This window comes from Eublepharis macularius, chromosome 2, assembly GCF_028583425.1.
Source record: "Eublepharis macularius isolate TG4126 chromosome 2, MPM_Emac_v1.0, whole genome shotgun sequence".
NCBI classification, from domain to species: domain Eukaryota; kingdom Metazoa; phylum Chordata; class Lepidosauria; order Squamata; family Eublepharidae; genus Eublepharis; species Eublepharis macularius.
Genome location: NC_072791.1, coordinates 31049186 through 31072292, shown reverse-complemented (window position 1 = coordinate 31072292; position 23107 = coordinate 31049186). Strand labels below are relative to the sequence as shown.

Genomic DNA, 23107 nt, shown 5'->3' with positions numbered 1-23107 from the left:
CCTTAGGACTGTACCCCAGCTCTCCAACTTTCCCCTGGGATCAGCATTCTCTGGGATGTGCCAGACCAGCCCCTTCCCTTCGCCCCCAACATCAGAGTGCCGTGGGTAGTTAGGCTTTGTTATTTACTTACATTGGCATTTACTACTACCATGAGGAGCTTAAATAAAGTTGTCTTGTGTCTCCTACTCCTGAGCATGCCACATAAAGTCGCCCATGTGCAAAGCGAGGGTTTTCTAAACCAAGACAGCCATGCAGACAGGCTCTTCCTTTTAGTGTGATATATTTAATTCATTTATACCCTGTCTTTCTCCCCAGTGTGGACCCAAAGGGGCTTACACCATTCTCTTCCATTTTATCCTTCTGACAACCCTGGGTGGTAGGTTAAGGATGAAATGGAGCAACAAGTGGATATGTGAATGCTTTTATTATTACAGATTATTTTGGGATGACTCAGAAACAGAACAGATTTATGCGTTTTCCAGGCTCCATAAGGAGTTGAAGGAAGGCCTTTCCTAGGCACAGGTGATGCTGAAATATGCTTCTGTGTGATGAATTTTGTCACTGTTTTACAAGCAGCCAAGTTTAGCCAGCATTGGTGCAGTGGATAAAATGTTAGACTAGGGTCTGGGAGAACCAGCTTGGCATCCCCACTCTGCCATGGAAGCTCCCTGGGTGACCTTGGCCAGTGTGTGCCTGAAGGTGACCTTGGGCCACTGTCAGCCTAACCTACCTCACAGGGCTGTTGTGAAGATAAAATGGAGGAAAGAATTATGTAAGCCACCCTGTGTCCCCACTGCAGAGAAAGGTGGTGTATAAATAAAGGAAATTTAAAAAAACAACAATAAAAAAACGCTGCACAAAAGTATGCATAAACAAAGATAAGATTTTTAGTGTCAGGAATTATGTGGGGAATGATTAACCAATACTTTTCAGTGGCACAGGTATTTTTCAGCAGCCATGTGCATTAACAGAGGAGCCAGTTCTTAGACAAATTTGATAAAAGACTTGTTTTAAAAAGCAATCAATGCCACAATCCAGCCCAAGTAAGGAATTTGGATTTCAACAGGAGATATGTATGTAGTCGCTTAACTCTTCTGTCATGTTATACCTGATAGAGGGCACAGTCCCAGCTTCAGCTAATGCTTGCCAGACACTCTAAGAACTTTTACCACTGAGAGGGAGGTGTATCACCTTGTCACAGGCACTGCTGATGCTCCCTATCCCAATTCCAGTGGAGTAAACCTTGTTGCCTTCATATGGACATCCCAACAGGTAAGTGACTCCTTTTGTTGGAAGCATTCCATTGGAGACCTGCACTGCCTTGACCTATCACAGCCAGTGTGGTTTAGTGCAATACAGTGGTTAGAATATCAGAGTAGTATCAAGGAAACCCTGGTCCAAATTCCCAATTTGCCATGGAAGGTTGCTGGGTGACCTTGGGCCAGTCACATAAACTAGCAGCCAGACCTCACATGGTTGTGAGGATAAAATGGAGGACAGGAGAATGATGTAAGTCACCTTGGATCCCCATTGGAAATAAGGATTGTTAAAAACAGGGCTCATTTTGAGGGGGAACGCACAGGAACGCAGTTCCGGTAGTTCTCCAAAGAAGTCACATGTCAGGTGGCCATGCCCACCTGATTTTCGGCCATTTTGGGCCCACTGCGGCCTGGATTGGGGCCGAAACAGCCAGGATAGGTGATGTTGGGATGTGGCATATGCAAACCAGTTATGCTAATGTCACACTTCCGGTGATGTCAAGGGGTGTGGCATATGCTAATGAGTTATGCTCATGAGTTATGCTCATGAGTTCCTGCAGCTCTTTTTCTACTAAATGGCCCCTGGTTAAAAATCTAATTTTGCCTACAGTTCAACAAAAATAACTTGCTGTTGCTTCATCAATTATTACTGCAAAACTTTTGGTAGGAGGCAGAATTACTGTTTAACTACTGTTAAATATTATGAGCACACATAGCTATGGGGTTGCCGTGTGGAGTGAGCAGAGGATGGTCCTTTAAATATGTAAACTCCTGAGACAGTGTTTAGTTCCTCCCTACCCCTTGCCAAAACTCATACCAGCTTGTGCAGAGGGTGTCCTTTAGCATCAGCCACCTATGAGCTAGAAGCCATCATGAGATTATTTTAGATCAGTACTGGTGTCAATGGGCCAAGCTGTCAGCAGTTGCTAAACTATACCACTGGGAGATAGGTTGTTTTTCTCCTTTTCAGTCCAAAGATACTCTCCTAGATGTGGTATATTTATCTGACATTTTGGAAACCATGTGGAAGAAGAGAGGGTTTTGCTCCCCTATATAAAACATATTAGGGTGAGGCCTGGGTGCTAAATGTGGTTCCCAAGGGTTTTCTCTCATCCCTAGTGTACTTCATGGCCTTGCACATACTCACATGGAATTCACACATACATACTTCAGCTTCCAATTTCCAAAGCTGGCAGATGAAAAGAACTCATTAACCACTTGTTTGCAATATGAACTGCTAAACCAGCTAGAGGGTTTAACCTGGGACTAGAAATTTACAAAAAGTTAATCCCAGGAAACAATATATATGTAATACACAAAGTAAGGCAATAAAGTAACATTTTATCAACGGTGTGAAAATGTATCCAGTTTTTCAAGCAAATCATATAACAATAAATACAATGAATACAAAGAACTTCAAGTCTCAATGTTCTACAGCATCTATAAATTCATCCAAGTGGTGGAAAAATCATTTAAGTTCATTCACAATGGTGCAACAGCACTCCTAACAATAAATAACGAAGAAGCTGCTGGAAATAGTGAAGCAGTAAAGCTGTGGAAGTGTGATTGTCACGCCGAAGCTGTGACCATTCACTTCACCGCCTATGGGTTTCGCTAGCATGTTGGTCTGGTCCCGTTTCGCATTATTGCTTTATCACAAGCATATTTATAACACAAGCTTCAAAGAATCTCACACCACCATGTCGGGATTTCAAGGACAGTCTGAACTGCAACAGAGGTTTTGTCAAACCACTCCCTTATGCATCTCAGCTGCTTACCTTCAAGCTAATCCACAGTGAGAAATTGAGGTACTTAGAGGAAGGGGTGCTTTCCATGGTCATAGATCCAGAGGAGTTAGCCGTGTTAGTCTGTAGTAGCAAAATCAAAAAGAGTCCAGTAGCACCTTTAAGACTAACCAATAAAATTGGTTAGTCTTAAAGGTGCTACTGGACTCTTTTTGATTAGAGGAAGGGCTCTTCCTAAGTCTCTTTTCCTGTTCACACAGGTGTAGACTCATCTTCCAGGTTATGGTACCATGTTGAGAAGGCCTACCTTTAATAAATCAGCATAAAGAGTAAGCTATACGTCTCCCAGTGAGGGGTCACTGTTGCTGAAAGAAATGATGAAAAGATTATTTTTAAAATGTGATTTTGGACAATATGACAGATTCTTATTTAAAGTATCTTTTCTAGCATTTTAACTCTTCTCCATCCAATTCAGGTTAAAAAAACCAGATTCAAATTACAGGACAAAGCTAAGAAGTTCTTTTAAGAATAATGAACCTATTGGCAACAACACATCCCTGCAGTTAAACTTGTTGCCAGCACAATTTAGTACAATCTTTGAATTCACTCAAGTTACTATGACTTCCAGCATCCTCCACCAGCTGCTATGTTGGCAGCTGCCAGATTCACAGGAATGCTCCAGTAATTCCCCTTTCACACAACTTACATTCACTACCATAGGAACTAAAAGGAGCATGCTAGGAAAAGCCACCTGTAATTTATATCTTGTGTGTTCAAAGGCTCAAATGTGAATGAGTAATGACTTCAAAATCTGAAGTGATCTTCCCAAAGCATCTGAATGAAAACAAATGAATCTATTTTGCAATAGCTTTCACAAGGTCACATTTACAACTGCTGATGCTTACACATAATTTCAAGATTTGCAAATTTACTGGGCGGCAGAAATTATTTAAAAAGCCAATCATCTGATGATTTATAAACTTTCAATTTTGGGATCTGAATAATTTCAAAAAATCAAGAATTCGAAATCAAAAACACTTGAATTACAATTGAAGAGAAATAAAGTGATCCGTTACATTTTCTCCCAAGGCACAGCACTAAATGTTGCATTATGAACGCCGATCTTGGGTGAGCATTCCATTGCACAAATTACTTCCTCACAACCAAAGAGTTGCATGAATTAATCCTTAACCATAATTAAATTGAAGTGCTCAAATCACAATAATACCACCCTCAGAGTAAAACAATGCTTTTTTATATCTGACTAGCTTGATACCCGTGTTTCGCTAAAGCATTTAACTACTTTAAGTCCAACTATACTACTTATGGGTATATAACATTTTTTGGTTTGGGTGGGGGGTTTCAGTTGGTTTTGTAGTATAATAGCATAGTACCCGAGCTTCACAAAAGTATTTAAATAAAGCGAAGTGTGTTGATGCTGAAAACTGATGAAGTGAAATTCGAAATGTAACAGTTATTTAAGAGATTTTTAAAAGGAAAAGATTGTAGTGCAATAAATAAAGTGAAAAATATGTACAACTGGTTTTTTTCTACTGAAGGACCTCTTTGTAGACCACATTGGTGGTTTTCCCCTCAGGTGCTAGGATCACCAGGCTGCTGGGTGAGCTCAGTCTGAAGCAGGCCACGTAGAACTGCCCACAAGAGAAGCAATCCTCCCTCAAGTCAATTCCTGCCACCTTCAGTGTCTGCCCCTGAGAGTTGTTGTCATAGCAAAGCAGGCCTTGAGGGGGAATTGCAGTCTCTTAAATTCAAAGGGATTCTCTGATGGTATGAGTGGTATGTGTGGTATGAACACCACCACCACCCCAAGCACTGCTGGTGAACAATGTGGCCTCGATGACGTTCCTGTGGAGGGCTGTAACTCACAGTCTGGTGCCATTGCAGAGTTTGGGTTAGTTGAGGTTCCGGAACAGCATCATTGCAGCCCCCACTTTGAGGAGAAACTTGTGGTCTGGGATGCCAGGAGGGTTGAGTGTGTTTGAGGAACTCCACGGGTAGTGGACCATGTCATCCATTTGCCCCACTGAGACCCCAGATCTGTACTCCATTTCTGCCCCTTTGAGGGAGTTGTGTTTCATTAATGATGGCAACCTTGTCATTCTTGGGGGTCAGAATGGCACACTTGCACAGCCAGTCCATGGACTTCTCTGTTATAGTGACAATATCAGGGTATATTGTGGCTGTTAGGTCTGCTAGGGTCATCATTACTGTGCCCAGATCTGCAGGTATGGTCACCTTTCCCTTGAACTCAGGATACTCTCTGTCCTCTATTTTTAGTAGGAGTTCAGAGAATTCCCTAGCAGACACCTTGCCTCTCAAGTGGACCAAGTGGACCCTCATGTTCTTTCTTAGTGAGAGTTTCCTGATGAGGGGCCACAGATACGATGCCTTGACACACACAATAACCTCGTCAGCTCGAGTTTCCCTTGGGACTACTGGCAGAGTCTGCCAGAAGTCTCCAACCAGCAGCCCGATGATTCCCCCCATCACTCTCCTGTAGCCCCTGACATCTTTGAAGGTTATACACAGTGCCTCAAAACACCCCTTCCTCCTTTTAGTATCCTGCACGATGTCTGCCTGGAGGCTTCTTGGGAGCAATAAAAGGTGATGGCTGCAAGAGGTGTGAGGTGGAGTTGGACTGAGGGAGGAGTGGTGTAGTGGGCACTTTGGTAGGTTCATGTGAGAGGGTCACATTGAAATGGCCCCTAGGAAGGTCATGCACCATCTCCCCATGAACATTTAAAAACTCATTTGCCATACTGACTTTCATATAAAATCCCTATTCAGGAGTCTTGTACTGTCTTTCTTCAACTGTCTGCAGTTTCTTGACCCGATTTTTACCTCAGAACACATAGTTCCACAACTGAACCATCAGAGAGGTGGGGGGGGGGGAAGCAGGAAGGGATCAGAGTAGGGTGGCCAACCATCGATCCATGCTGTCTAATGTTAGTCCTAGAAATGATTATGTTTTGCTTCAGTATCTCTGCTATGTCTTGGATCCTTGCTAATGCTATGTCTTTAAACTTGTATATGTTTAATTTAATTTAATTTATTATATTTATATTCCGCCCTCCAGCTTTTGCAGGCTCAGGGCGGATAACAAAATACAAACATCACCCACCATTAAAACATTTAAAAGCATTAAATAATACATTTAAAAACATTTAAAAGCATTAAATGTTACGGTTCATGTAAAGCATTAAATGTTACGGTACAATACCACGGTTAACTTATGGTATTGTATTGAAATATACTTACTTGATACTGATTGTATTCTGTGTAATCTGCCTTGAGTCTCAGTGAGAAAGTTGGACTATAAATGATGTAAATAAATAAATAAATAAATAAATAAATAAATAAATAAATAAATAAATAAATAAATAAATAAATAAATAAATAAAAATTCCTAGAGATTTTGGGGGTGGCGCCTGGATAGAGTGGGGTTTGGGGAGGGGCCTCAGAATGGTATAATACCATAGAGCCCACTTTCCAAAGCAGCCATTTTCTCCAGGGGAACTGATCTCTGTCACCTGGAGATCAGTTGTAATTCTGGGAGATCTCCAGCCCCCACATGGAGGTTGGCAAATCTATACCACAGGGAGATTGGCAAACCTAGTGAACTTTTAGGGGAAGACTGTGAGGAGCTTTTTACCTCAGGACACATTCAATGACTCCATTAGCAACTGTTTAGAATGTTGGGCTGATCTACATATGCAAATAGCCTTGAAAGCTAGCCCAATCAGGGAAGAGTAGCTGAGTTGGCAATTGGCAGGGCGGGGGAAGAGGAGCCTCCCAGCCACACAGGAAAGCTGTATCCCTATGGGATACAGCTCCTCCTTTTTACCGCTGTAGGGGGCAAATTTCTTAAAATCCCTTCTTAATGAGCCTCTACATCACAACAGTCTCCCCAAATTTCAGGTTTCTATGCTTAGGGGTTTGGGCTGGGCATTGATGAGTCAGTCAGGACGCTTGTCTTTATGTATATAGATGAAGTGAGCTTATACAAGCCTATACCCTGGACTTGAATTTTGTTTTACCTCTAAATGATAAAATTGTGATTCAAAAGAAAGTATACGGTAGATTTTAATCATCCATAATGTATGTCTTCAGGATCCCATTAACTGGCATAAATATTTTTTCCTGGTGTACATTTACTTGGGAGTAAGTCCACTGGACAGGATCAGGCTGTTAGTATTGACCCCCACCTCCCGTCCATTTCTGATAGTCTCCTCATATGCTTACAATCACTTTATGTATCTTGAAGGCATTGGATAGTGTTTAAGACTAAAAACAGTTGTAATTGTCTGCTCTCATCAAGTTTTGACCGGAGGAACTGTATTACAAACTGTCTTTAATCCTGAATGTCTAACACTTCTGAAATTCGCTCAAAAGAATCTTTTTCTTCCTTTGCTGTTCTGAAAGATCTCTGCATGGATAACACAGAGTGTGGTACTCCTGGCTTTAGCATGCTATTAAGTGATTGCCACCCCTAAGGGCAACCCTGCAAGGAGGATGAGGACTCACATAACTCTGGATCAATAAAGGAAGCAGCTCAATTAGCATTTCACATGCTTTTCTTCCCTCTCTTCTTACCTTCCCTGCAGTGGGCATGCTTTCCCCTTAAAGGATTGTCCTGTTTCTGCTCCTTGCCAGCGTTGGCAGGGTGACAGTAGTCGAGTGTGCAAACTTGTGCTATTGTCCCCAGGCCAGGGGGAGTCATGGAGACCCACTAATATGACACAGGAAAATGTTTGCTGATGGCAATTCTATGGGCTTTGTCTAACTCTTTCTCCATCATGACGACTCGATTTAAGTCTCTAACTGTTTGACTACAGATGCAAGAGTACTATCCAACTCCATCCCTTTGTCCGGGTGGTTTGAATGGGTAATTCAGCTTTTGTGTGGTTCAATTGAGGGGGCAAACATAAAGACAAGATTCTTGAGCGCTCAAGCTCCTTTTCCATGGATATCTGCACATCTCTTTAGAGATTTGTTCCTTTCCTACCTTTTTCTGACATCACCCTCCCTTTAAGGAGGAAAAAAATGCCCCGATCAAGAACAGTTTTTAAAAAGCAGGCTAGCCTGGTCTTCCAAACTAGCATTGTCCAGTGTTACTCAAGCATGGTTACTGCCAGCCTTCAGACAGCTTTGGAGTAGTTTAGAGAAAAGGGCCTCTAAACTTTCTTTACTCATCCTCAGCATATCATGTTTGATTGTATTTAAGAAAAAGGGAGGAGGAGGCTGGAAGGGAAAGAATGGTAGGAATCACAGGGAAATGATCGTATTTATTAGCTGTCTTTCTGTGGCTGTCCCCATGGTGACAATTTGTGATGGCAAAGAATGTGAGAACGGGGAGCCTAATGCCTGATTGGGATGCTTTGTATTTGGCAAAGTGGCTTCTGATTGGCCTGAGAAAGCCTCCTAACTAGAAGGACTTGATATTCATTCAGCTTGTTCAAGTGCTGCAAAACACTCACAGGGTCCGGCTGCTTCTCTAAAGGTTGGTAGAGTCTAACCTATGTAACAAGATTAGCTGGTGAGCTGCTTCTTCTCTACCCCAGAGTTACAGTAACACTCAATATTTGACAGACAATCTAGCTGGGAGGCGTGTATGAGTCAGACTGCAGGGTCATGAAAGCAATGCACAGATTTCTACTCAAGGGTTAAATGCTACCTGTCTAACAAGATTAACTAGTGGGGCCATACTAGCAAGTGAGGCTTGTAAGATGGGGTGGCGCATTTGGGGGGATGGATGTGGATATGACAGTATATGCATGATGTGGTGTGCACTAATTTGTAATTTGTAGCACAATTGTAAGGAAGTGTGCATATGTATGTATAATAAGCAGAGTCTGCAGCAGAAATAACTGCATGTGATCTTGTTTGAATCTGCTAGTTATTGATATCAAATGCTTGTTCATCCATCTAAAGTTATTGTCTCACTGGGAATTTTTCTTTGTGCAAAAGGTAATCTGAATGTGCATGCATAACACAAGCATGGGAGACTGTGTGTATGATGTAACTGTGAAAGTATGTGAGCATCATTGTGAAGCTGTAGTATGAATAATTATGCAAAAGTTTTCCAATGGTGTTTAGAATGTGCATTTGTATACACATACAAAATGTGTATGATACAAAGATGACAGCAGATGTGTGAAAAGGGATGTGTCGTTTCTTTGCAGTTTCTCACGTGACAATTAAAGCATCCTCAAGTTTCTGTTGCTCTATTTGTGTGCATGTGCAGATGATAGAAATTAGGGTAAAATGCTGAAAAGGACCCATTTTTACACTGAATTGACATTCTAAGTATAGGTATTATGTACAGATAGGGGAATGCAACATGCCTTCTTAGCGCTGCTTCACTCACCACATTAACAGGCATGTGTTACAAAGCTGCAGCATAAGGCCACTAATAATACAACAACATGCATAGCAAGTCAATGCAGCTCTGCATTGCATACTCTTTTTTTTTCTTTTAAAAGGCCTAGGTCCTCTCCAACTATTACAATTCAATCAGGTCTTAGAGTGACTTTACACCAAAGGCAAAGACGTTTATGAAAAAGCATTTATATTTTAATCAGTGGACTCTAAGTGGTTTCACTGGATGTTTTTCTACCCACATGTTGTCTTGAGTATAGTTTCAGCTGGGCTGCCATGCTGGTCTGCAATGGAAGAACAAGATTCGAGTTCAGGACCTTCTCAAAAGACTAACAAGGTCTCCAGGATATAAGTTTTCAAGAATCAAGGTCCCTTGGTATCTGACTAAGGGAGCTTGACTCTTGAAAGCTTATACCCTATAAATCTTGTTGGTCTCTAAGGTGTCACTAGACTCAAATCCTGCTGTTCTACTGCAGACCAACACGGGTATTCACCTGAAACCATCTCTTTCCTAGGTGCTTTCCTTTAGGGGAAGAAAAGGATAGAAGGCAGTATGGAGGGTGATTATAAAGGGAGTAGTAATAGCGGTAGAAGTAGTAGTAACGATTTTTCTCATCCCTCCCTGTCTCTAATTTTTTTTTTAAAAAATGTTTACGTTGGTCGCTTCCAGGTTCTGCCCAGCGAGACGGCTCTTCATGGACGACCCTTCCTTCCTTTCCCCGCGGCGGCTCCCCTGGTGAGAGATGGCCTCGGCGGACAGCGAGGTGAAAACCCTCCTCAACTTCGTCAACTTGGCCTCCAGCGACATCAAGGCCGCCCTGGACAAATCGGCCCCCTGCCGCCGCTCCGTCGACCACAGGAAGTACCTGCAGAAGCAGCTCAAACGCTTCTCGCAGAAATACTCCCGCCTGCCCCGAGGCCACCACTCCCTGCAGCCGCCGCCGCCGCCGCCGCCACACGCCAGGGAGCGAAAGGCGCCTGAGGAGAGAGCGAGAGGCCCGAGCGCCGAGGGCGCGGAGTCCCCCGTGGGCCTGAGCAGCAACTGCGAGCACAAGGCCTGCAAGGCCGCAGAGCCCGGCAGCGAGCGGCAGCAGAGCGCCTCTGAGGCGACAGCCAGGCCCGACCAAGTGCCCATGAGGAAAAGACAGCTGCCCGCCTCGTTTTGGGAAGAGCCCCGGCCGGCTGCGGGCCCGCTCGGCGTCAGCGCAGGGGCCTTCCGAACGGGCACCTCCGCCTCCTCGAAGGACGCAGCCCTTTATGAGGAAAAGAAAAGTAAAAAAGCGCCCGAGGGCGCCAAGGTCGCGGCTTCCGACAGCCCCTCGAGCGGGCCTGATAAGGCCCTGAGTGCCTGGAGCTGCTGCCCTTTTCAGTACCACGGACCACAAGCCTCCCCCGGCGGCGTCTACCCGCCGGCCCTCACAGCCGCCCTCCCACCCGCTGCCCCTTTCTCGGGCTTGGGGCTCTGGAGGAAAAGCGCAGCCTCCTCCACGGAAGGGGCCGCTTTCTTGAAGCCGGGCGGCGGCGGGGCGGGCCAGAAGATACACCGGCCCGTAGTGTGGAAACCGATCCCCACCAAGCCAGCCGCGCCGCCGCCCATCTTCAGCGTCTTTGGGTACATTTAGGCTGGGGGCGGGAATGGTGCCCATTGCCCTGCCTGGATCGTCTTGGAATTGCTCTTCGAAGCGCACAAAAAAGGGAGGAGAAGAGAGGCAGAGGATCCTCCGGACCCTCTAAGGAGCATTCAGACGTTGCACCTGGAGTAAAGAAAGAGAATCTACCGGACAGGTTGGCAGCAGGAGCGAACCAAGGAAGCAAAAAGAAGGAATGCTTCCTTGGGCTTGTACAGCGACAAAAAGGACGTCTAACATAAGAGGGGGGAAAATTGGTGGACAAGAACTCAGTTACTTCGGGCGTGTAAATGTTAAGAGAGTTAAAACAAACAGAACAATAAAATAAAACAAAACAGTGGAGTCTCCACAGTTCACATTGCCTTCAGGTGGGAAAGTGACTTCCAGTCAGTGAAAAGGACAACCCCTTCCCTGCAAAATCAAACAAAAGCCCCGTGACACCTTAAAAACTAGTAATTATGTTAGTCATTAAGATGTCACCAGGCTCCTGTTTAATTTTGCTGCAACAGACTAACGAAGATGGAAATTTGGCTGCAGATTCTGCAAGTTGCTCTTTGTAACCTGAGAGTAGCTGGTCCTGCTAGCTTTTAAAAACATTTTTTCCCTTTTAGAAGCAAGAAACTTTTACCTCACATATATTTGGCATAGATCTATAATGGCACAGGAGATACATTAGATTTAAGTAACATATTTGCTGTTGGGATAGACAACTAATGTTTCCCATTACAGGAAAGGTCAAAGTGCATGTTATTATTGCATAATAAGGTCTTAGGTTCAATCCCCAGCATTTCTCAGGCAGGAGGGCTGGGAGACACCTCAAGACCCTAGAGGGCCACTGTCTGTTGGGGCTAGAAAGGTCAGCTGTCTAATAGGATAATAGAGCGTCAAATATGCGTGGAGAGATCAGGAGAATGGGGGTGATTGGGAAAGTGGCAGTGATTTACATAATATTCTATAGCATAAGAGAGATCTGTTATAAAGGTGTCACATATAGAAGGGTTCAGTTATTTTCCTGATCTTTCAGATGCAATGTTCCGAATCCTTTTTGAAAACGACATACATGTACTTGCAAAAGCTATAGTGAAGTTAAGGAGACCACTGAGTGCATATATAATGGACTTGGCTTGCCCTGCAGGCTTGGTGATATGATCAAGATCTTATCAAAAGTAGATTGGCTTGAAAAGATTGGTGGAACTATGATACAGATAAGACGTGGGTGACCTGCAAAAAATTTGCAGTTGTTTGCAGAAGTTAAAGGCCTCTAGTAGACAGGGCTCAGGGGTCTTTTTGCATACTGACTACTCTGTATGTGTCAGTTCTGGATTCTTTTATTCCACTAATATAGAATGGGGTAAACAAAAGAAACATGAGCGCTATTTAGGACGGGTGATAGGCAGTCACCCTCTGTTTTTCAGAACGTGTTCCTTAACCATACTGGTTACATGGTATAAAAAGTAACCACAACAAATATTTATAAAGCACACAGCTGTTTTACAGTGTAGTTTTTATTCAAGAAAATATCATTTGAACCTTGTGTGTGACTCCCCTCATCCTGAAATGGCAATCTTAAGTTCAGAGGCTTAAGGAGCTTTTCTGTAAAGTTACTTTGCATCTGTTTTTTGGTGGGGAGGGGGGCTCATACCTTTGGCTTTTGTTTATTTTGTTTATTGTGATCCCCTAGCAATGAATTATGGCATAATAAAATAGTCAGAATAATACCTCTCCCAAACACAGAGATACTTTTACAAAACCAGTTAATACAGAGCATTATTTCTGGTACTGGAATTTCTAGAACTGGACAGTGGATTTGTGAATGCATTCAACCATTCTTCAACCAGAGACATTTGTTCATTGCTGCATGTGTCCTTGACCATGCAGATGTAAAACATTCCCTCCGACTGCAGCAGGTACAGAAATTCTGTGTCCTTTATATGCTTCTGCCTGAATCCTTTGTGATTCTGTAATAGCATGAGTAAAACTGTAACCCAGAAGAGGCTTGTAAATAGCCACTCCTCAGTACCTGTGGCAAGGAGCAGTTAACTCTAAGCAACCAAGCAGGGAAGCTTTTGCAAATGGTAAGGTTTCTGGGCTCTGGTTCTCTTTCAAGCTATCAATATTCCGCAAATGGCAAATGAGTATTTGTGGGCCAACTATATATTAAAAAAGTGGGCTAGTAACTTTTGTGAACTTACTTGCCAAGTTGTCTCAGAATGACATTTCAGTGGCATGAGTGCTTTTCATGACTAGGTTGATTGGGCATGGGATTGAAATGTAGGTAGGGAACATGTGAGGCGTTCCAAAGTGCGTAGCAGGCTTATGTATCCCTCTGTAACCATTGTGGTTCAGGCTCCCTTAACCAACTTCAGTAAATTTAGTCTGAGTACTTGAATCATACGTTTTTGATCAACCAGTCATATGTGAGCACAGCATCTCCAAAGCACATCAAGACTTGCTCTCCCTTCCCTACCAACTTGGAGGAAAGGAGCAGCTTTGTATGCACATTGTGCCTGTGGGGTTGCCCTATCTGTTGGCAGAGCTCTGGCTTGAATCCACTGTGTGAAAGCAGAACCATTAATGGACAGCATAGTTCCATGTGTACAAGATCTTGTATAACTCCTAGTGCATTCATCCCTATATATTATAGTGCCCAAGTGGAAACACAATTGAGGAAACAATGTTTGATTTAGCACAAATGGCTACCTCAGTCTTTTCTTTGCACTTCTGCTCATGCATGAGGTATAGCACAAGCAAAAATTTTGCTCTGGATCCGTAGTATCTGAAAGGGAATTTTTATTCATATTTAGTGCAAACAGTGAAACCTAAAAACAGTACTTTCATAAATACCGCACACACCCATGCCCTCCCAATTTAAAAAAAGCTGTTGTAACAAAACCAAAAATTTAAAAGTGCATTATAACAAAAAATGAATTGCACACATGCCTATAGAAATAATACATTAATCAGTTCCTACAATTCCTAGAATATATTCCCAGAATATCTAATACTATGATAACAAGCGTTTGTTCTGTAATCACAATATATGCCACCATTCTATGCACTGGAACAGCAAGATGCATACAAAGTCCTGTAATTTTTTTTCCAAATGTACAATTAGTTTTATATAAAAAGTAGAATTTTTACAGATTTGTTACAACTGCTGAAACACTTTTATAAAAATTCAGTTGCCTGGATCCAAAAAGTCAGTGGAGCAGTGAAAGACTGCCTAACTCCTAATGTGCTTTTGGTTCCCCAAAACAGGCTGCTTGCTATAGGGAATTTTCGTAAGTAATGCATGCAGTTTGACACACGTTAATCCATTGTTCATGTAGTTGGCTGTTCCAAATGGAATCCAGCTGACCTGTGTATGAAAATGTTCTTCTTTACATAGATTGCTATTGCTGGATCAGGGCTAATGATGTAGAGAGGTAGAAAGCGCTGCATGAAAATAAACATAAACCCACTATGTAAAAAAGATGGCAAAATGAATCAAGTGACAGCACAAATTACCAGTGGAGATTTTCAGGGAATGATTCCCCACCGCCAGCTTATGTGCACAGCTGTCCTTGAATCTCCTGAGGTTTGCACTACCTTTTTCAGCATTGCAGATCTGACACATTATTTTTCCTGGTTTATAGGCAAATCAACAGGTTACCAGTGGATGCATGATGGGGAAGAACTAGGAATGCCTTTCTCGGTTTGTTTTTCTCCAGCACCCTAAATAAACAAGTCTTCCCTAACAGTTGCAAGCTGACTTTCCTCCTCAGCGCCCGTCTATCATACGAACATTGGACAGTAAATTCAAGAATTAGTACCTCATTGCTCCATCCACAACCAGTTTTTTTTAAATTAATTTTCTTAAAAAAAAGCAACAAACAAAACAGCAACCTTGTTAATTTTACTGTACAAAGGATTTTTTTTAACTCAGTAGTAATTATACCTCATTCTTGTATTATGATATAAGAGATTCAAGAAGATAGTGCCGTCCAGTAGGTGTCCTACAGTCTATTTTGAGCATCTCCATGAAGCACTTCAGAGATGCAAGTATTAAACAGTTTAAATCTGCTTGATTTCATTTTGTTATACTGCCTATAGGGTTACTGGGCTTATTGCTATAATCACCATTCTTAAAAAATAAACATAAAAAACATATTCTATAAGCTGAAGCATCTATTCATGAGCTATGCCAGTCATTGGCTTCAGTGACATCGGAACTACAAGCAGATGAACTGCAGTACAGTAACAACCCTGTTTCTTAAACTTATTTAATATATGTACATTCATTTCTCATGGATTAAATACTTAGTAAAGTGTTTATTTCATTTTTATTGGAGTTACGAATTCTTCACTAGATCTATTATTAACAATATGTCTTATGTGAGAAGGAAAAAAGTATTTGTGAAGACCCAGGGCCTTTCATCACTCAGAGGTAAAGTTAGTACATATTAAAGCAGAAAGGCCAAATAATTTAGAAGGAAAATACGAATGAGGTGGTGCCAAATGAATTAGCAGCCTGAAAGTTGACCAACCTAGCAAATTAAACTAAAATGAAGGCTAACCAATGAACTGAACCATTATGCCAAATTTTAAACGTTGCTGGAATTTTTTAAAAAGATGTTTTCCCCATACGATCAAGTTGTTTTTAGGTACAGAATGATTCCCAAAATACATGGGTTGCCCACAGGAGCAATCCTGATTGTCCTTGGATATACATAGTTATGTGCGCACACACACATAATTGGCAGCAATTTTCATAACTGTAAAGTAGGGGAAAGTGCCACTATAATAATAAGAAAACATGACCACCCCATTCGCATGTTACATTAGTTCATACAAGTGTGTTAAAGATGGTCATAAAATACAAAAAAATGTATTTTCTTAAACAGTCGGTTCTCTCTTTTCCATCTCCTTACAGACCTAGTAGTCATTTTACGGCTTTATTAAACAATAGCATAGTCATTTTTTGCTGCTTGCTCTCAGTGTCCTTAACCCTGATTCCCTCACTTCTTTCCCATCCTCTAAACAGTGCGGGGTAAGTTCTTTCTGTGATTCTGATTTGCAGGCATCTTTTTTCTTTTTACATAGCAAAGCCAGTCTTTCCTTGTCTCTCTGAGTCTATCTTCATCATGTGATACTGTTCTGTCACAAACATGGATGTCCCTCCAGGATATTATTGATGGCCAGATATATCTGAGGTCAGTGGGTAAAATCATATTGTAAATAGCGGATCAGTCTTCCCGGCAGAGGCAAAGTATCAATAAGTGGTATACGGTCCTTTCCCATCACAGTTCGAACTTTGATTCGGCAAAGGTGTGCAAGTGGCCTTGGAAGCTCTGGAAAAAAACAAAGTATACTTGGGTTATCTTAGCACTTAAAAAAAAACTGCATAGAAGTACCTGTGCTGAGAGAGAATGATTTCGCATATTGTGTCATGTGCTGGCAACAGCAGTGGTGGTGGTGCGGTTCTTCTATTCCTTGGGATTTTTTAGGAACTGAGCTACACAATCAGCAATTCCTTTGGCTAGAACACGTTTCCCTGATAAGTTATACTTCTATATGCAAGAAACATTCAAATATAAACATTCAAACATTCAATTCATGAATATTCAAATATGAGACTGCAACCCACAGTCTGACATGATGCAGTCCATCAGTTCAGACAGAGGTCATTTGACAGCCATCAGTGACCAGACTGAAAAGGGTCAGCACAGATGAGTTATCCAAGAACAGGTGAAATTGGTTTGATGTTGGTCTCTCAATTACTTTGCCTAGAAAGGGCAGGTTAGAGCTGTCTGGGGTCTTGGGTGCAGCCCCCGGACTTGCTGGGAGGAGGGGACAGGAGACAGCCAGGATACAGTCACCCAGCCACCCCAGCAGACACCCAGGGCCAGAACCTGCCAACACCGGAGGGAGGGAAAGAAGCACCAAAGCCTTAGAGGGTTAGAAGGGGCAGGTGGAAGCCAGCTAGCCCCACCCTTCAGTGGGAGTCTAGGAGCCCAGGTAGGGAGAGTAAGGGCAACCATGAGGAGGCCAGACCAGAAGGAGAGGGCACAGAAAGCAAGGACAGCCAGCCAGCAGCAAACCAGACAGAAATCTTACCAGCAGTAGAGGGGAGGCAGTCAAGACACCACAGGGCCACACCCCAACCTGCAGGCAGGCTAGAAGGGATTAGCCAGAGCCAGGTGGGCAAGAAGGTAAGTAGCCACAGGTGGAGCTGCCTGGAGCACTCTACAGGAAAAGCTTGGCAGCCAGCAAAGAAGGCACAGGTATGCCTGCCCTAAGTAGCCAGCTCAGTAGAGAAAGCTTGTCAGCCAGCCAAGAAGGAACAGGTGTGACTGCCCATGGCCAACTGCAGAGCAAACCCAGGTGCAGCTGCCTGAGTCAGCCAAGGGCATGGCTAGAGGGCAGGAGGGGTGTGTGGCTGACAGGTGGAGGAGGGAATTGGTGAAGGGATAAAAGGGAAGTCCACCCACAGGGTTGGGTGGGAGTGATGGAGTGGAGTAGTGTGAAGTGAAAGATTTTGAGGATACAAGGAGGAAGGTTGGTGAAGAAGGAGAGAAGGGCAAGTGGTGGCTGGGTCAGGTTGAGCAGGCCAGCAAGGGGACTGAGAGGGTGTCAGGATGATGTATACTGCCCCTCCTTCCACAGAGCAGGGTCCTGCAGTATCCCTGATGCCCCCCTGGGGTCAGAGCCTGGCACTCCAGTGCCTCACACCATAGCATCCAAGGCAAAATCTGACAAGAGCTTTGGCAATAATTTTTCTCTAGAGATGGTATTCAAAGTAGTGGATGGATAACCACCTCTTTGAGAGGTCAGAGCCTGGCACTCCAGTGCCTCACACCATAGCATCCAAGGCAAAATCTGACAAGAGCTTTGGCAATAATTTTTCTCTAGAGATGGTATTCAAAGTAGTGGATGGATAACCACCTCTTTGAGAGGCTGTGAGGGAAGGTGCCCTGATTTAATTACTGATTTATGATAGACATCAAGGGCTCATTAATGGTCCTTACATGATTTCAGCAGCCAGGAGGACAAGGATCCAGTCAACAAGTAATAACCTTCACAGATCCCAGGTTCCTGTTAACATCCATTATGGTAACTTGGTCAAAAGTATTAGGCCAAGTATTAGGCATTCTTTCTACCTGGCCTATATTGCAGCTGGCAGCCAGATCAGCTGACTGTCTCTTTCTGAGACAATAAAGGACCAGATTTTAGAGTTGGCAGATATCTATATACCTTAAACAACTGAGGTGGTTATGAACTAACTGATACAATAACGTTTCTTTGCTGCAGTCACTGCCGCTTCATAGGTCTTCCAATGGGCTCTATAGCATGCTCTGTTGGATTCACTGCAAGTTTTCCATCAGTGTTTTTGTAGGCATCTTCTAGCCCTTTTTAGATCATCCAACACTGTGGTCATGAACAGAGCTAGCTTCCACTTCAACGGCAATGGAAGTCAACTAGGAGCAATCTTGTCAATAGTTTCAGGGAGCTTAACACTCCACACTCCTACTGCAGTCTCAATAGAGCATTTGTTTGGAATCCTAAATTCGCCCCCTGAGCATTTGGGCATCCAGTGGGAATCCATGAGCCTCCATGGCCAGACCATTTTAACTGCCCCCCTTTTGTGGAGTGTTGGTGCCATATTCACCCTTGCCTTAAGTAAACAGTAGTCAGACTAAGGCTCAGGCTGAATCTCCAACTCTGAATCAAGGCCTTCTTCAATGGCTTAGTGCGAAACAGTAAGTCCAAGGTATGACCTCTTTAATTAACTAACTATGATGGTTGTTGTGGGTTTTCCGGGCTGTATTGCCGTGGTCTTGGCATTGTAGTTCCTGACGTTTCGCCAGCCGCTGTGGCTGGCATCTTCAGAGGTGTAGCACCAAAAGACAGATCTCTCAGTGTCACAGTGTGGAAAAGATGTAGGTCATTTGTATCTACTCAGGAGGGGTGGGGTTGAGCTGAGTCATCCTGTAAGAGTTTCCCAGGGTGTGGAATGCTAATGGCGGGAGGCTTCACTGTATCCTGAGGAGGTTCTTTTGCATATGGATTGGTACTTGATTTGCTAATCTTCTCTGCAGGGCTATTGTCAGGGATAGAATGTTTTGTTAGCCTGGTGTTTTTCAGAACTGGAAACCATGCTCTGTTCATTCTTAAGGTTTCTTCTTTCCTGTTGAAGTTTTGCTTATGCTTGTGAATTTCAATGGCTTCCCTGTGCAGTCTGACAAAGTAGTTGGAAGTGTTGTCCAGTATTTTGGTGTCCTGGAATAAGATACTGTGCCCTGTTTGAGTTAGGCTATGTTCAGCCACTGCTGATTTTTCAGGTTGTCCAAGTCTGCAGTGTCTTTTGCTGATCGTAGCATCTGTTGTATTTTTCGGGTGGGTCTGAATACTGCTTGAAGGTTATGCTTTTTCATAAGCTTTCCCATCTGATCAGTAATTCCTTTGATATATGGCAAAAACACTTTTCCTGTAGGAGACTGTTTTTCCTTGGTTGTTTGATTCATCCTGGGTTTGATTGCTCTTCGGATTTCATTTCTGGAGTAGCCATTTGCCTGAAGTGCGTGGTTTAGATGATTAATTTCCTCATTGAGAAAGTGCGGCTCACATATCCGTCTTGCACGATCCACTAATGTTTTCATTATGCCTCTTTTCTGTCGGGGGTGGTGACTGGAGTTTTTGTGTAAGCAAAAGACAGTAGAGACCCCCTCACCTCTGCAGGGGTATACCGTATACCCTGCAGCTGTGGACAAGTTTACATCGGGAGCACAAAGCGTAGCATCCAGACAAGAATAAAAGAACATGAAAGACACTGCAGACTTGGACAACCTGAAAAATCAGCAGTGGCTGAACATAGCCTAACTCAAACAGGGCACAGTATCTTATTCCAGGACACCAAAATACTGGACAACACTTCCAACTACTTTGTCAGACTGCACAGGGAAGCCATTGAAATTCACAAGCATAAGCAAAACTTCAACAGGAAAGAAGAAACCTTAAGAATGAACAGAGCATGGTTTCCAGTTCTGAAAAACGCCAGGCTAACAAAACATTCTATCCCTGACAATAGCCCTGCAGAGAAGATTAGCACATCAAGTACCAATCCATATGCAAAAGAACCTCCTCAGGATACAGTGAAGCCTCCCGCCATTAGCATTCCACACCCTGGGAAACTCTTACAGGATGACTCAGCTCAACCCCACCCCTCCTGAGCAGATACAAATGACCTACATCTTTTCCACACTGTGACACTGAGAGATCTGTCTTTTGGTGCTACACCTCTGAAGATGCCAGCCACAGCTGCTGGCGAAACGTCAGGAACTACAATGCCAAGACCACGGCAATACAGCCCGGAAAACCCACAACAACCATCGTTCTCCGGCCGTGAAAGCCTTCGACAATACATCGAATAACTAACTATGGTTTATGTGATCATCTTAATTCAGGGCACTCTACTAATGATGGTTCATTAGAATCCATAAAACAAGGGGTCATTTCGTAGAAAAAGAGCTGGATGAACTTATTAGCACAATTCATTAGCATAACTCATTAGCATATGCCACACCCCTTGTCATTGCTGGAAATGGTTCATTAGCATAACCAATTTGCATATGCCACACCCCCTGCCATCACCTATCCTGGCTGTTTTGGACCCAATTCTGGCCATTCAAGGCCAAAATTGGGCCCAAAATGGCAAAAAAGGGCTGAGAATGGCCAAAAAGGGGCCCAAAATGGTCAGGATTGGGCTGCTGCTGAGTGGGAGAGTGATCCACCACCTGTCAGAGGCCCGATCTGGGCCATTTTGGCCCCAATCCAGGCTGAAACGGGCCCAAAATGACCGAGAGTCAGGTGGGTGGGGCCACCTGACATGTGACCTCTTTGGAGAACTACCGGAACTGTGTTCCGGCATGTTCCCCCTCGAAATGAGCCCTGCATAAAACTAGGACTTGAAACCATGGTTGGAAGTTGGTTTATTAATCACAGTTAATGCTAACTATGGTTTCATGTGATGGCTTAATCTCAGCTTCTCCCCTTGTACAGGTCTCCCTGGCTGCAGAGCAAAGTAAATGAAACCAGCATTTATCAAGACAAATCAGGATTTGGGTGATCATCTGAGAGCAGTTTCAGATGAGTATCCATGTTGGTCTGTAGTAGAAGAACAAGATTTGGGTCCAGTAGCACCTTAAAGACCAACTAGGTTTCCAGGGTATGAGCTTTTGAGAGTTAGTGCTCCCTTTATCACATATCTTGCTCATCTGAGAACAGAATCCTGGTTTCACAATCTAACCACAGTAAAAAAATTAAACCAGAGTTTGACAATATATCTGAATCAAGCCATACTTTTTCTCCTCCAGTACAGCCATCCCAAATGCCATCAGTGAATAGGCACAGTTGATTCTAATATTTATCTTTTTGTTAAATCAAATTTCTATGACATCAGACAATTGAAGTTGGGGGTGGGGTTAGTCCAGGGCAGGTTGCTTGTACCAACTTGTCAGTGAATTACAGAATAATGAGAACTCTTTCTTATCTGTGTTAAGCAGGGCTCTGTGTGTGTGTGTGTTGGTACTCACCTGTACTGAGTACTGGCACCTTTTTAAGGGCTCTCCCAAGTTCAGAAGGAGAACTGGTGGAAATCAGTGCAACCATATATATGACTTCTGGCATTTTTTTTTTTAAAAAAGCAAACCTTGCTCTTCTACTAGAGACCAACATGGATACTCATCTGAAACTGCTCTCAGATGATCACCCACATCCTGATTTATTTTGATAAATGCTGGTTTCATTTCCTTTGGAACTCTCTGTCTAGGGCATTGATGCTCTGTATTCTTGGTGTTTGGAGGGGGGGCAATCAGTGGGAGGGCTTCTAGTATCCCTTCCCCACTGGCAGGCTTCCTGATGACACCTGGTTTTTTGGCCACTATGTGACACAGAGTGTTGGACTGGATGGGCCATTGGCCTGATCCAACACGGCTTCTCTTATATTCTTATGCACTGGTGTTAAGCAATTCATGGTAGTAACTCACCTGCTTTCTTTTTAATGTTAACCCAACCCTCATAGCTGTCAATATGCTCTTTTAGTCTGGAACAAAGTTGCACATTGCCCACATAATCCAGAAGAACATCAATGATCGGCCCTGCCCAACGATTCATCTCTGGGGTAGAAACAATTTCGCAAAACTGTAACATAAAGAAATGTGATACAATTAAGATATATAGGTGGTGGTGGAGATTGTCCTCAAGTCATAGCTGTCATATGGCGACCCCTAGTGGGGTTTTCATGGCAAGACACTAACAGAGCTGGTTTGCCATTGTGTGCCTCTCCAACCCTGGTCTTTGTTGGAGGTCTCCCATCCAATTACTAACCAAAGCCAACCCTGGTTAGCTGCTGAGATTTGACAAGATCAGGTTCACCTGGACTATCCAGGTCAGGGCAATATATATTGTTAGAGAGTCTACAAATGGCAGATCTAATTCTTGAAGAATGATTACTAGCTTTGTATAGATGTAATGGGGAAAATAAAAGGTACAATATAAAGCATAATTTTCAACTGCATCTGTATCAGATACTGTTTATTTTCACATGGTGGGTACCAGTTTGTTGATATATACCAAATTTGAGCCCAATACTATGATACTATATCAGGTAAAATATCTGCTATCTTACTTTGGACAAAAACCTACCAAATTTACTACTGCGTATTAAGGGCTAGATCCTATGCACCATAAGCTCAGCAGTGCTTGCAGGAGAGAACTTCCCCATGTGCCCCATGCTGCCACAGTCTTCTGTGCTCCTGAAATCCTACTCCTGGGGTTGATGGACTTTTGGAAAACTCAGAAATGACAATTTTGTATTGCATATACCTGTACCCCATTTGTAATATAACAAGATATCTGAAGAAAGCAAGAGCATGTCAAAAACATAGTTCTCTTTTGCTCTCAGTGAAATAGTTTAAATGCCCTCTAGTGGATAAATTACACTTTGAGCTTTCATTCCTTATATGCTTATTACAATTCCTTAAGCGTTATGTCCTGCTTTTCCATTGGCATGGAGGACTGAACGATTGTTCCTAATTC

The 23107-nt window shown here is 43.2% G+C and overlaps 2 protein-coding genes across 2 annotated transcripts in view; one reads left to right on the top strand and one right to left on the bottom strand.

Moving 5' to 3' along the window:
- The first annotated feature begins 4844 nt into the window (after nucleotides 1–4844).
- FAM181A (family with sequence similarity 181 member A) lies at nucleotides 4845–11026 on the top strand. Its single transcript, XM_054972978.1, has 2 exons — nucleotides 4845–4898; nucleotides 10148–11026. The coding sequence occupies exons 1-2, from the start codon at nucleotides 4863–4865 to the stop codon at nucleotides 11024–11026; spliced, it is 915 nt and encodes a 304-aa protein (XP_054828953.1). The 5' UTR covers nucleotides 4845–4862.
- Nucleotides 11027–13800: 2774 nt separating this feature from the next.
- The window catches only part of ASB2 (ankyrin repeat and SOCS box containing 2), a 36382-nt gene continuing 27075 nt past the window's right edge, over nucleotides 13801–23107 (bottom strand). The window contains exons 9-10 of the mRNA XM_054969869.1: nucleotides 22057–22210; nucleotides 13801–16362 (exon numbers count right to left, since the gene is read on the bottom strand). Of these exons, the coding sequence (XP_054825844.1) occupies nucleotides 16226–16362; nucleotides 22057–22210 (291 nt within the window). The 3' untranslated portion in view covers nucleotides 13801–16225. The remainder of the gene's footprint in view (nucleotides 16363–22056; nucleotides 22211–23107) is intronic.

What these genes read in the sequence shown, in the direction of transcription:
- FAM181A (XM_054972978.1), top strand. Translation starts at nt 4,863, where the DNA reads ATGACGTTCCTGTGGAGGGCTGTAACTCACAGTCTG. An exon ending in GGGCTGTAACTCACAGTCTG is followed by an intron (nt 4,899 to 10,147) that starts GTGCCATTGCAG and finishes CCCTGGTGAGAG; the next exon opens with ATGGCCTCGGCGGACAGCGA.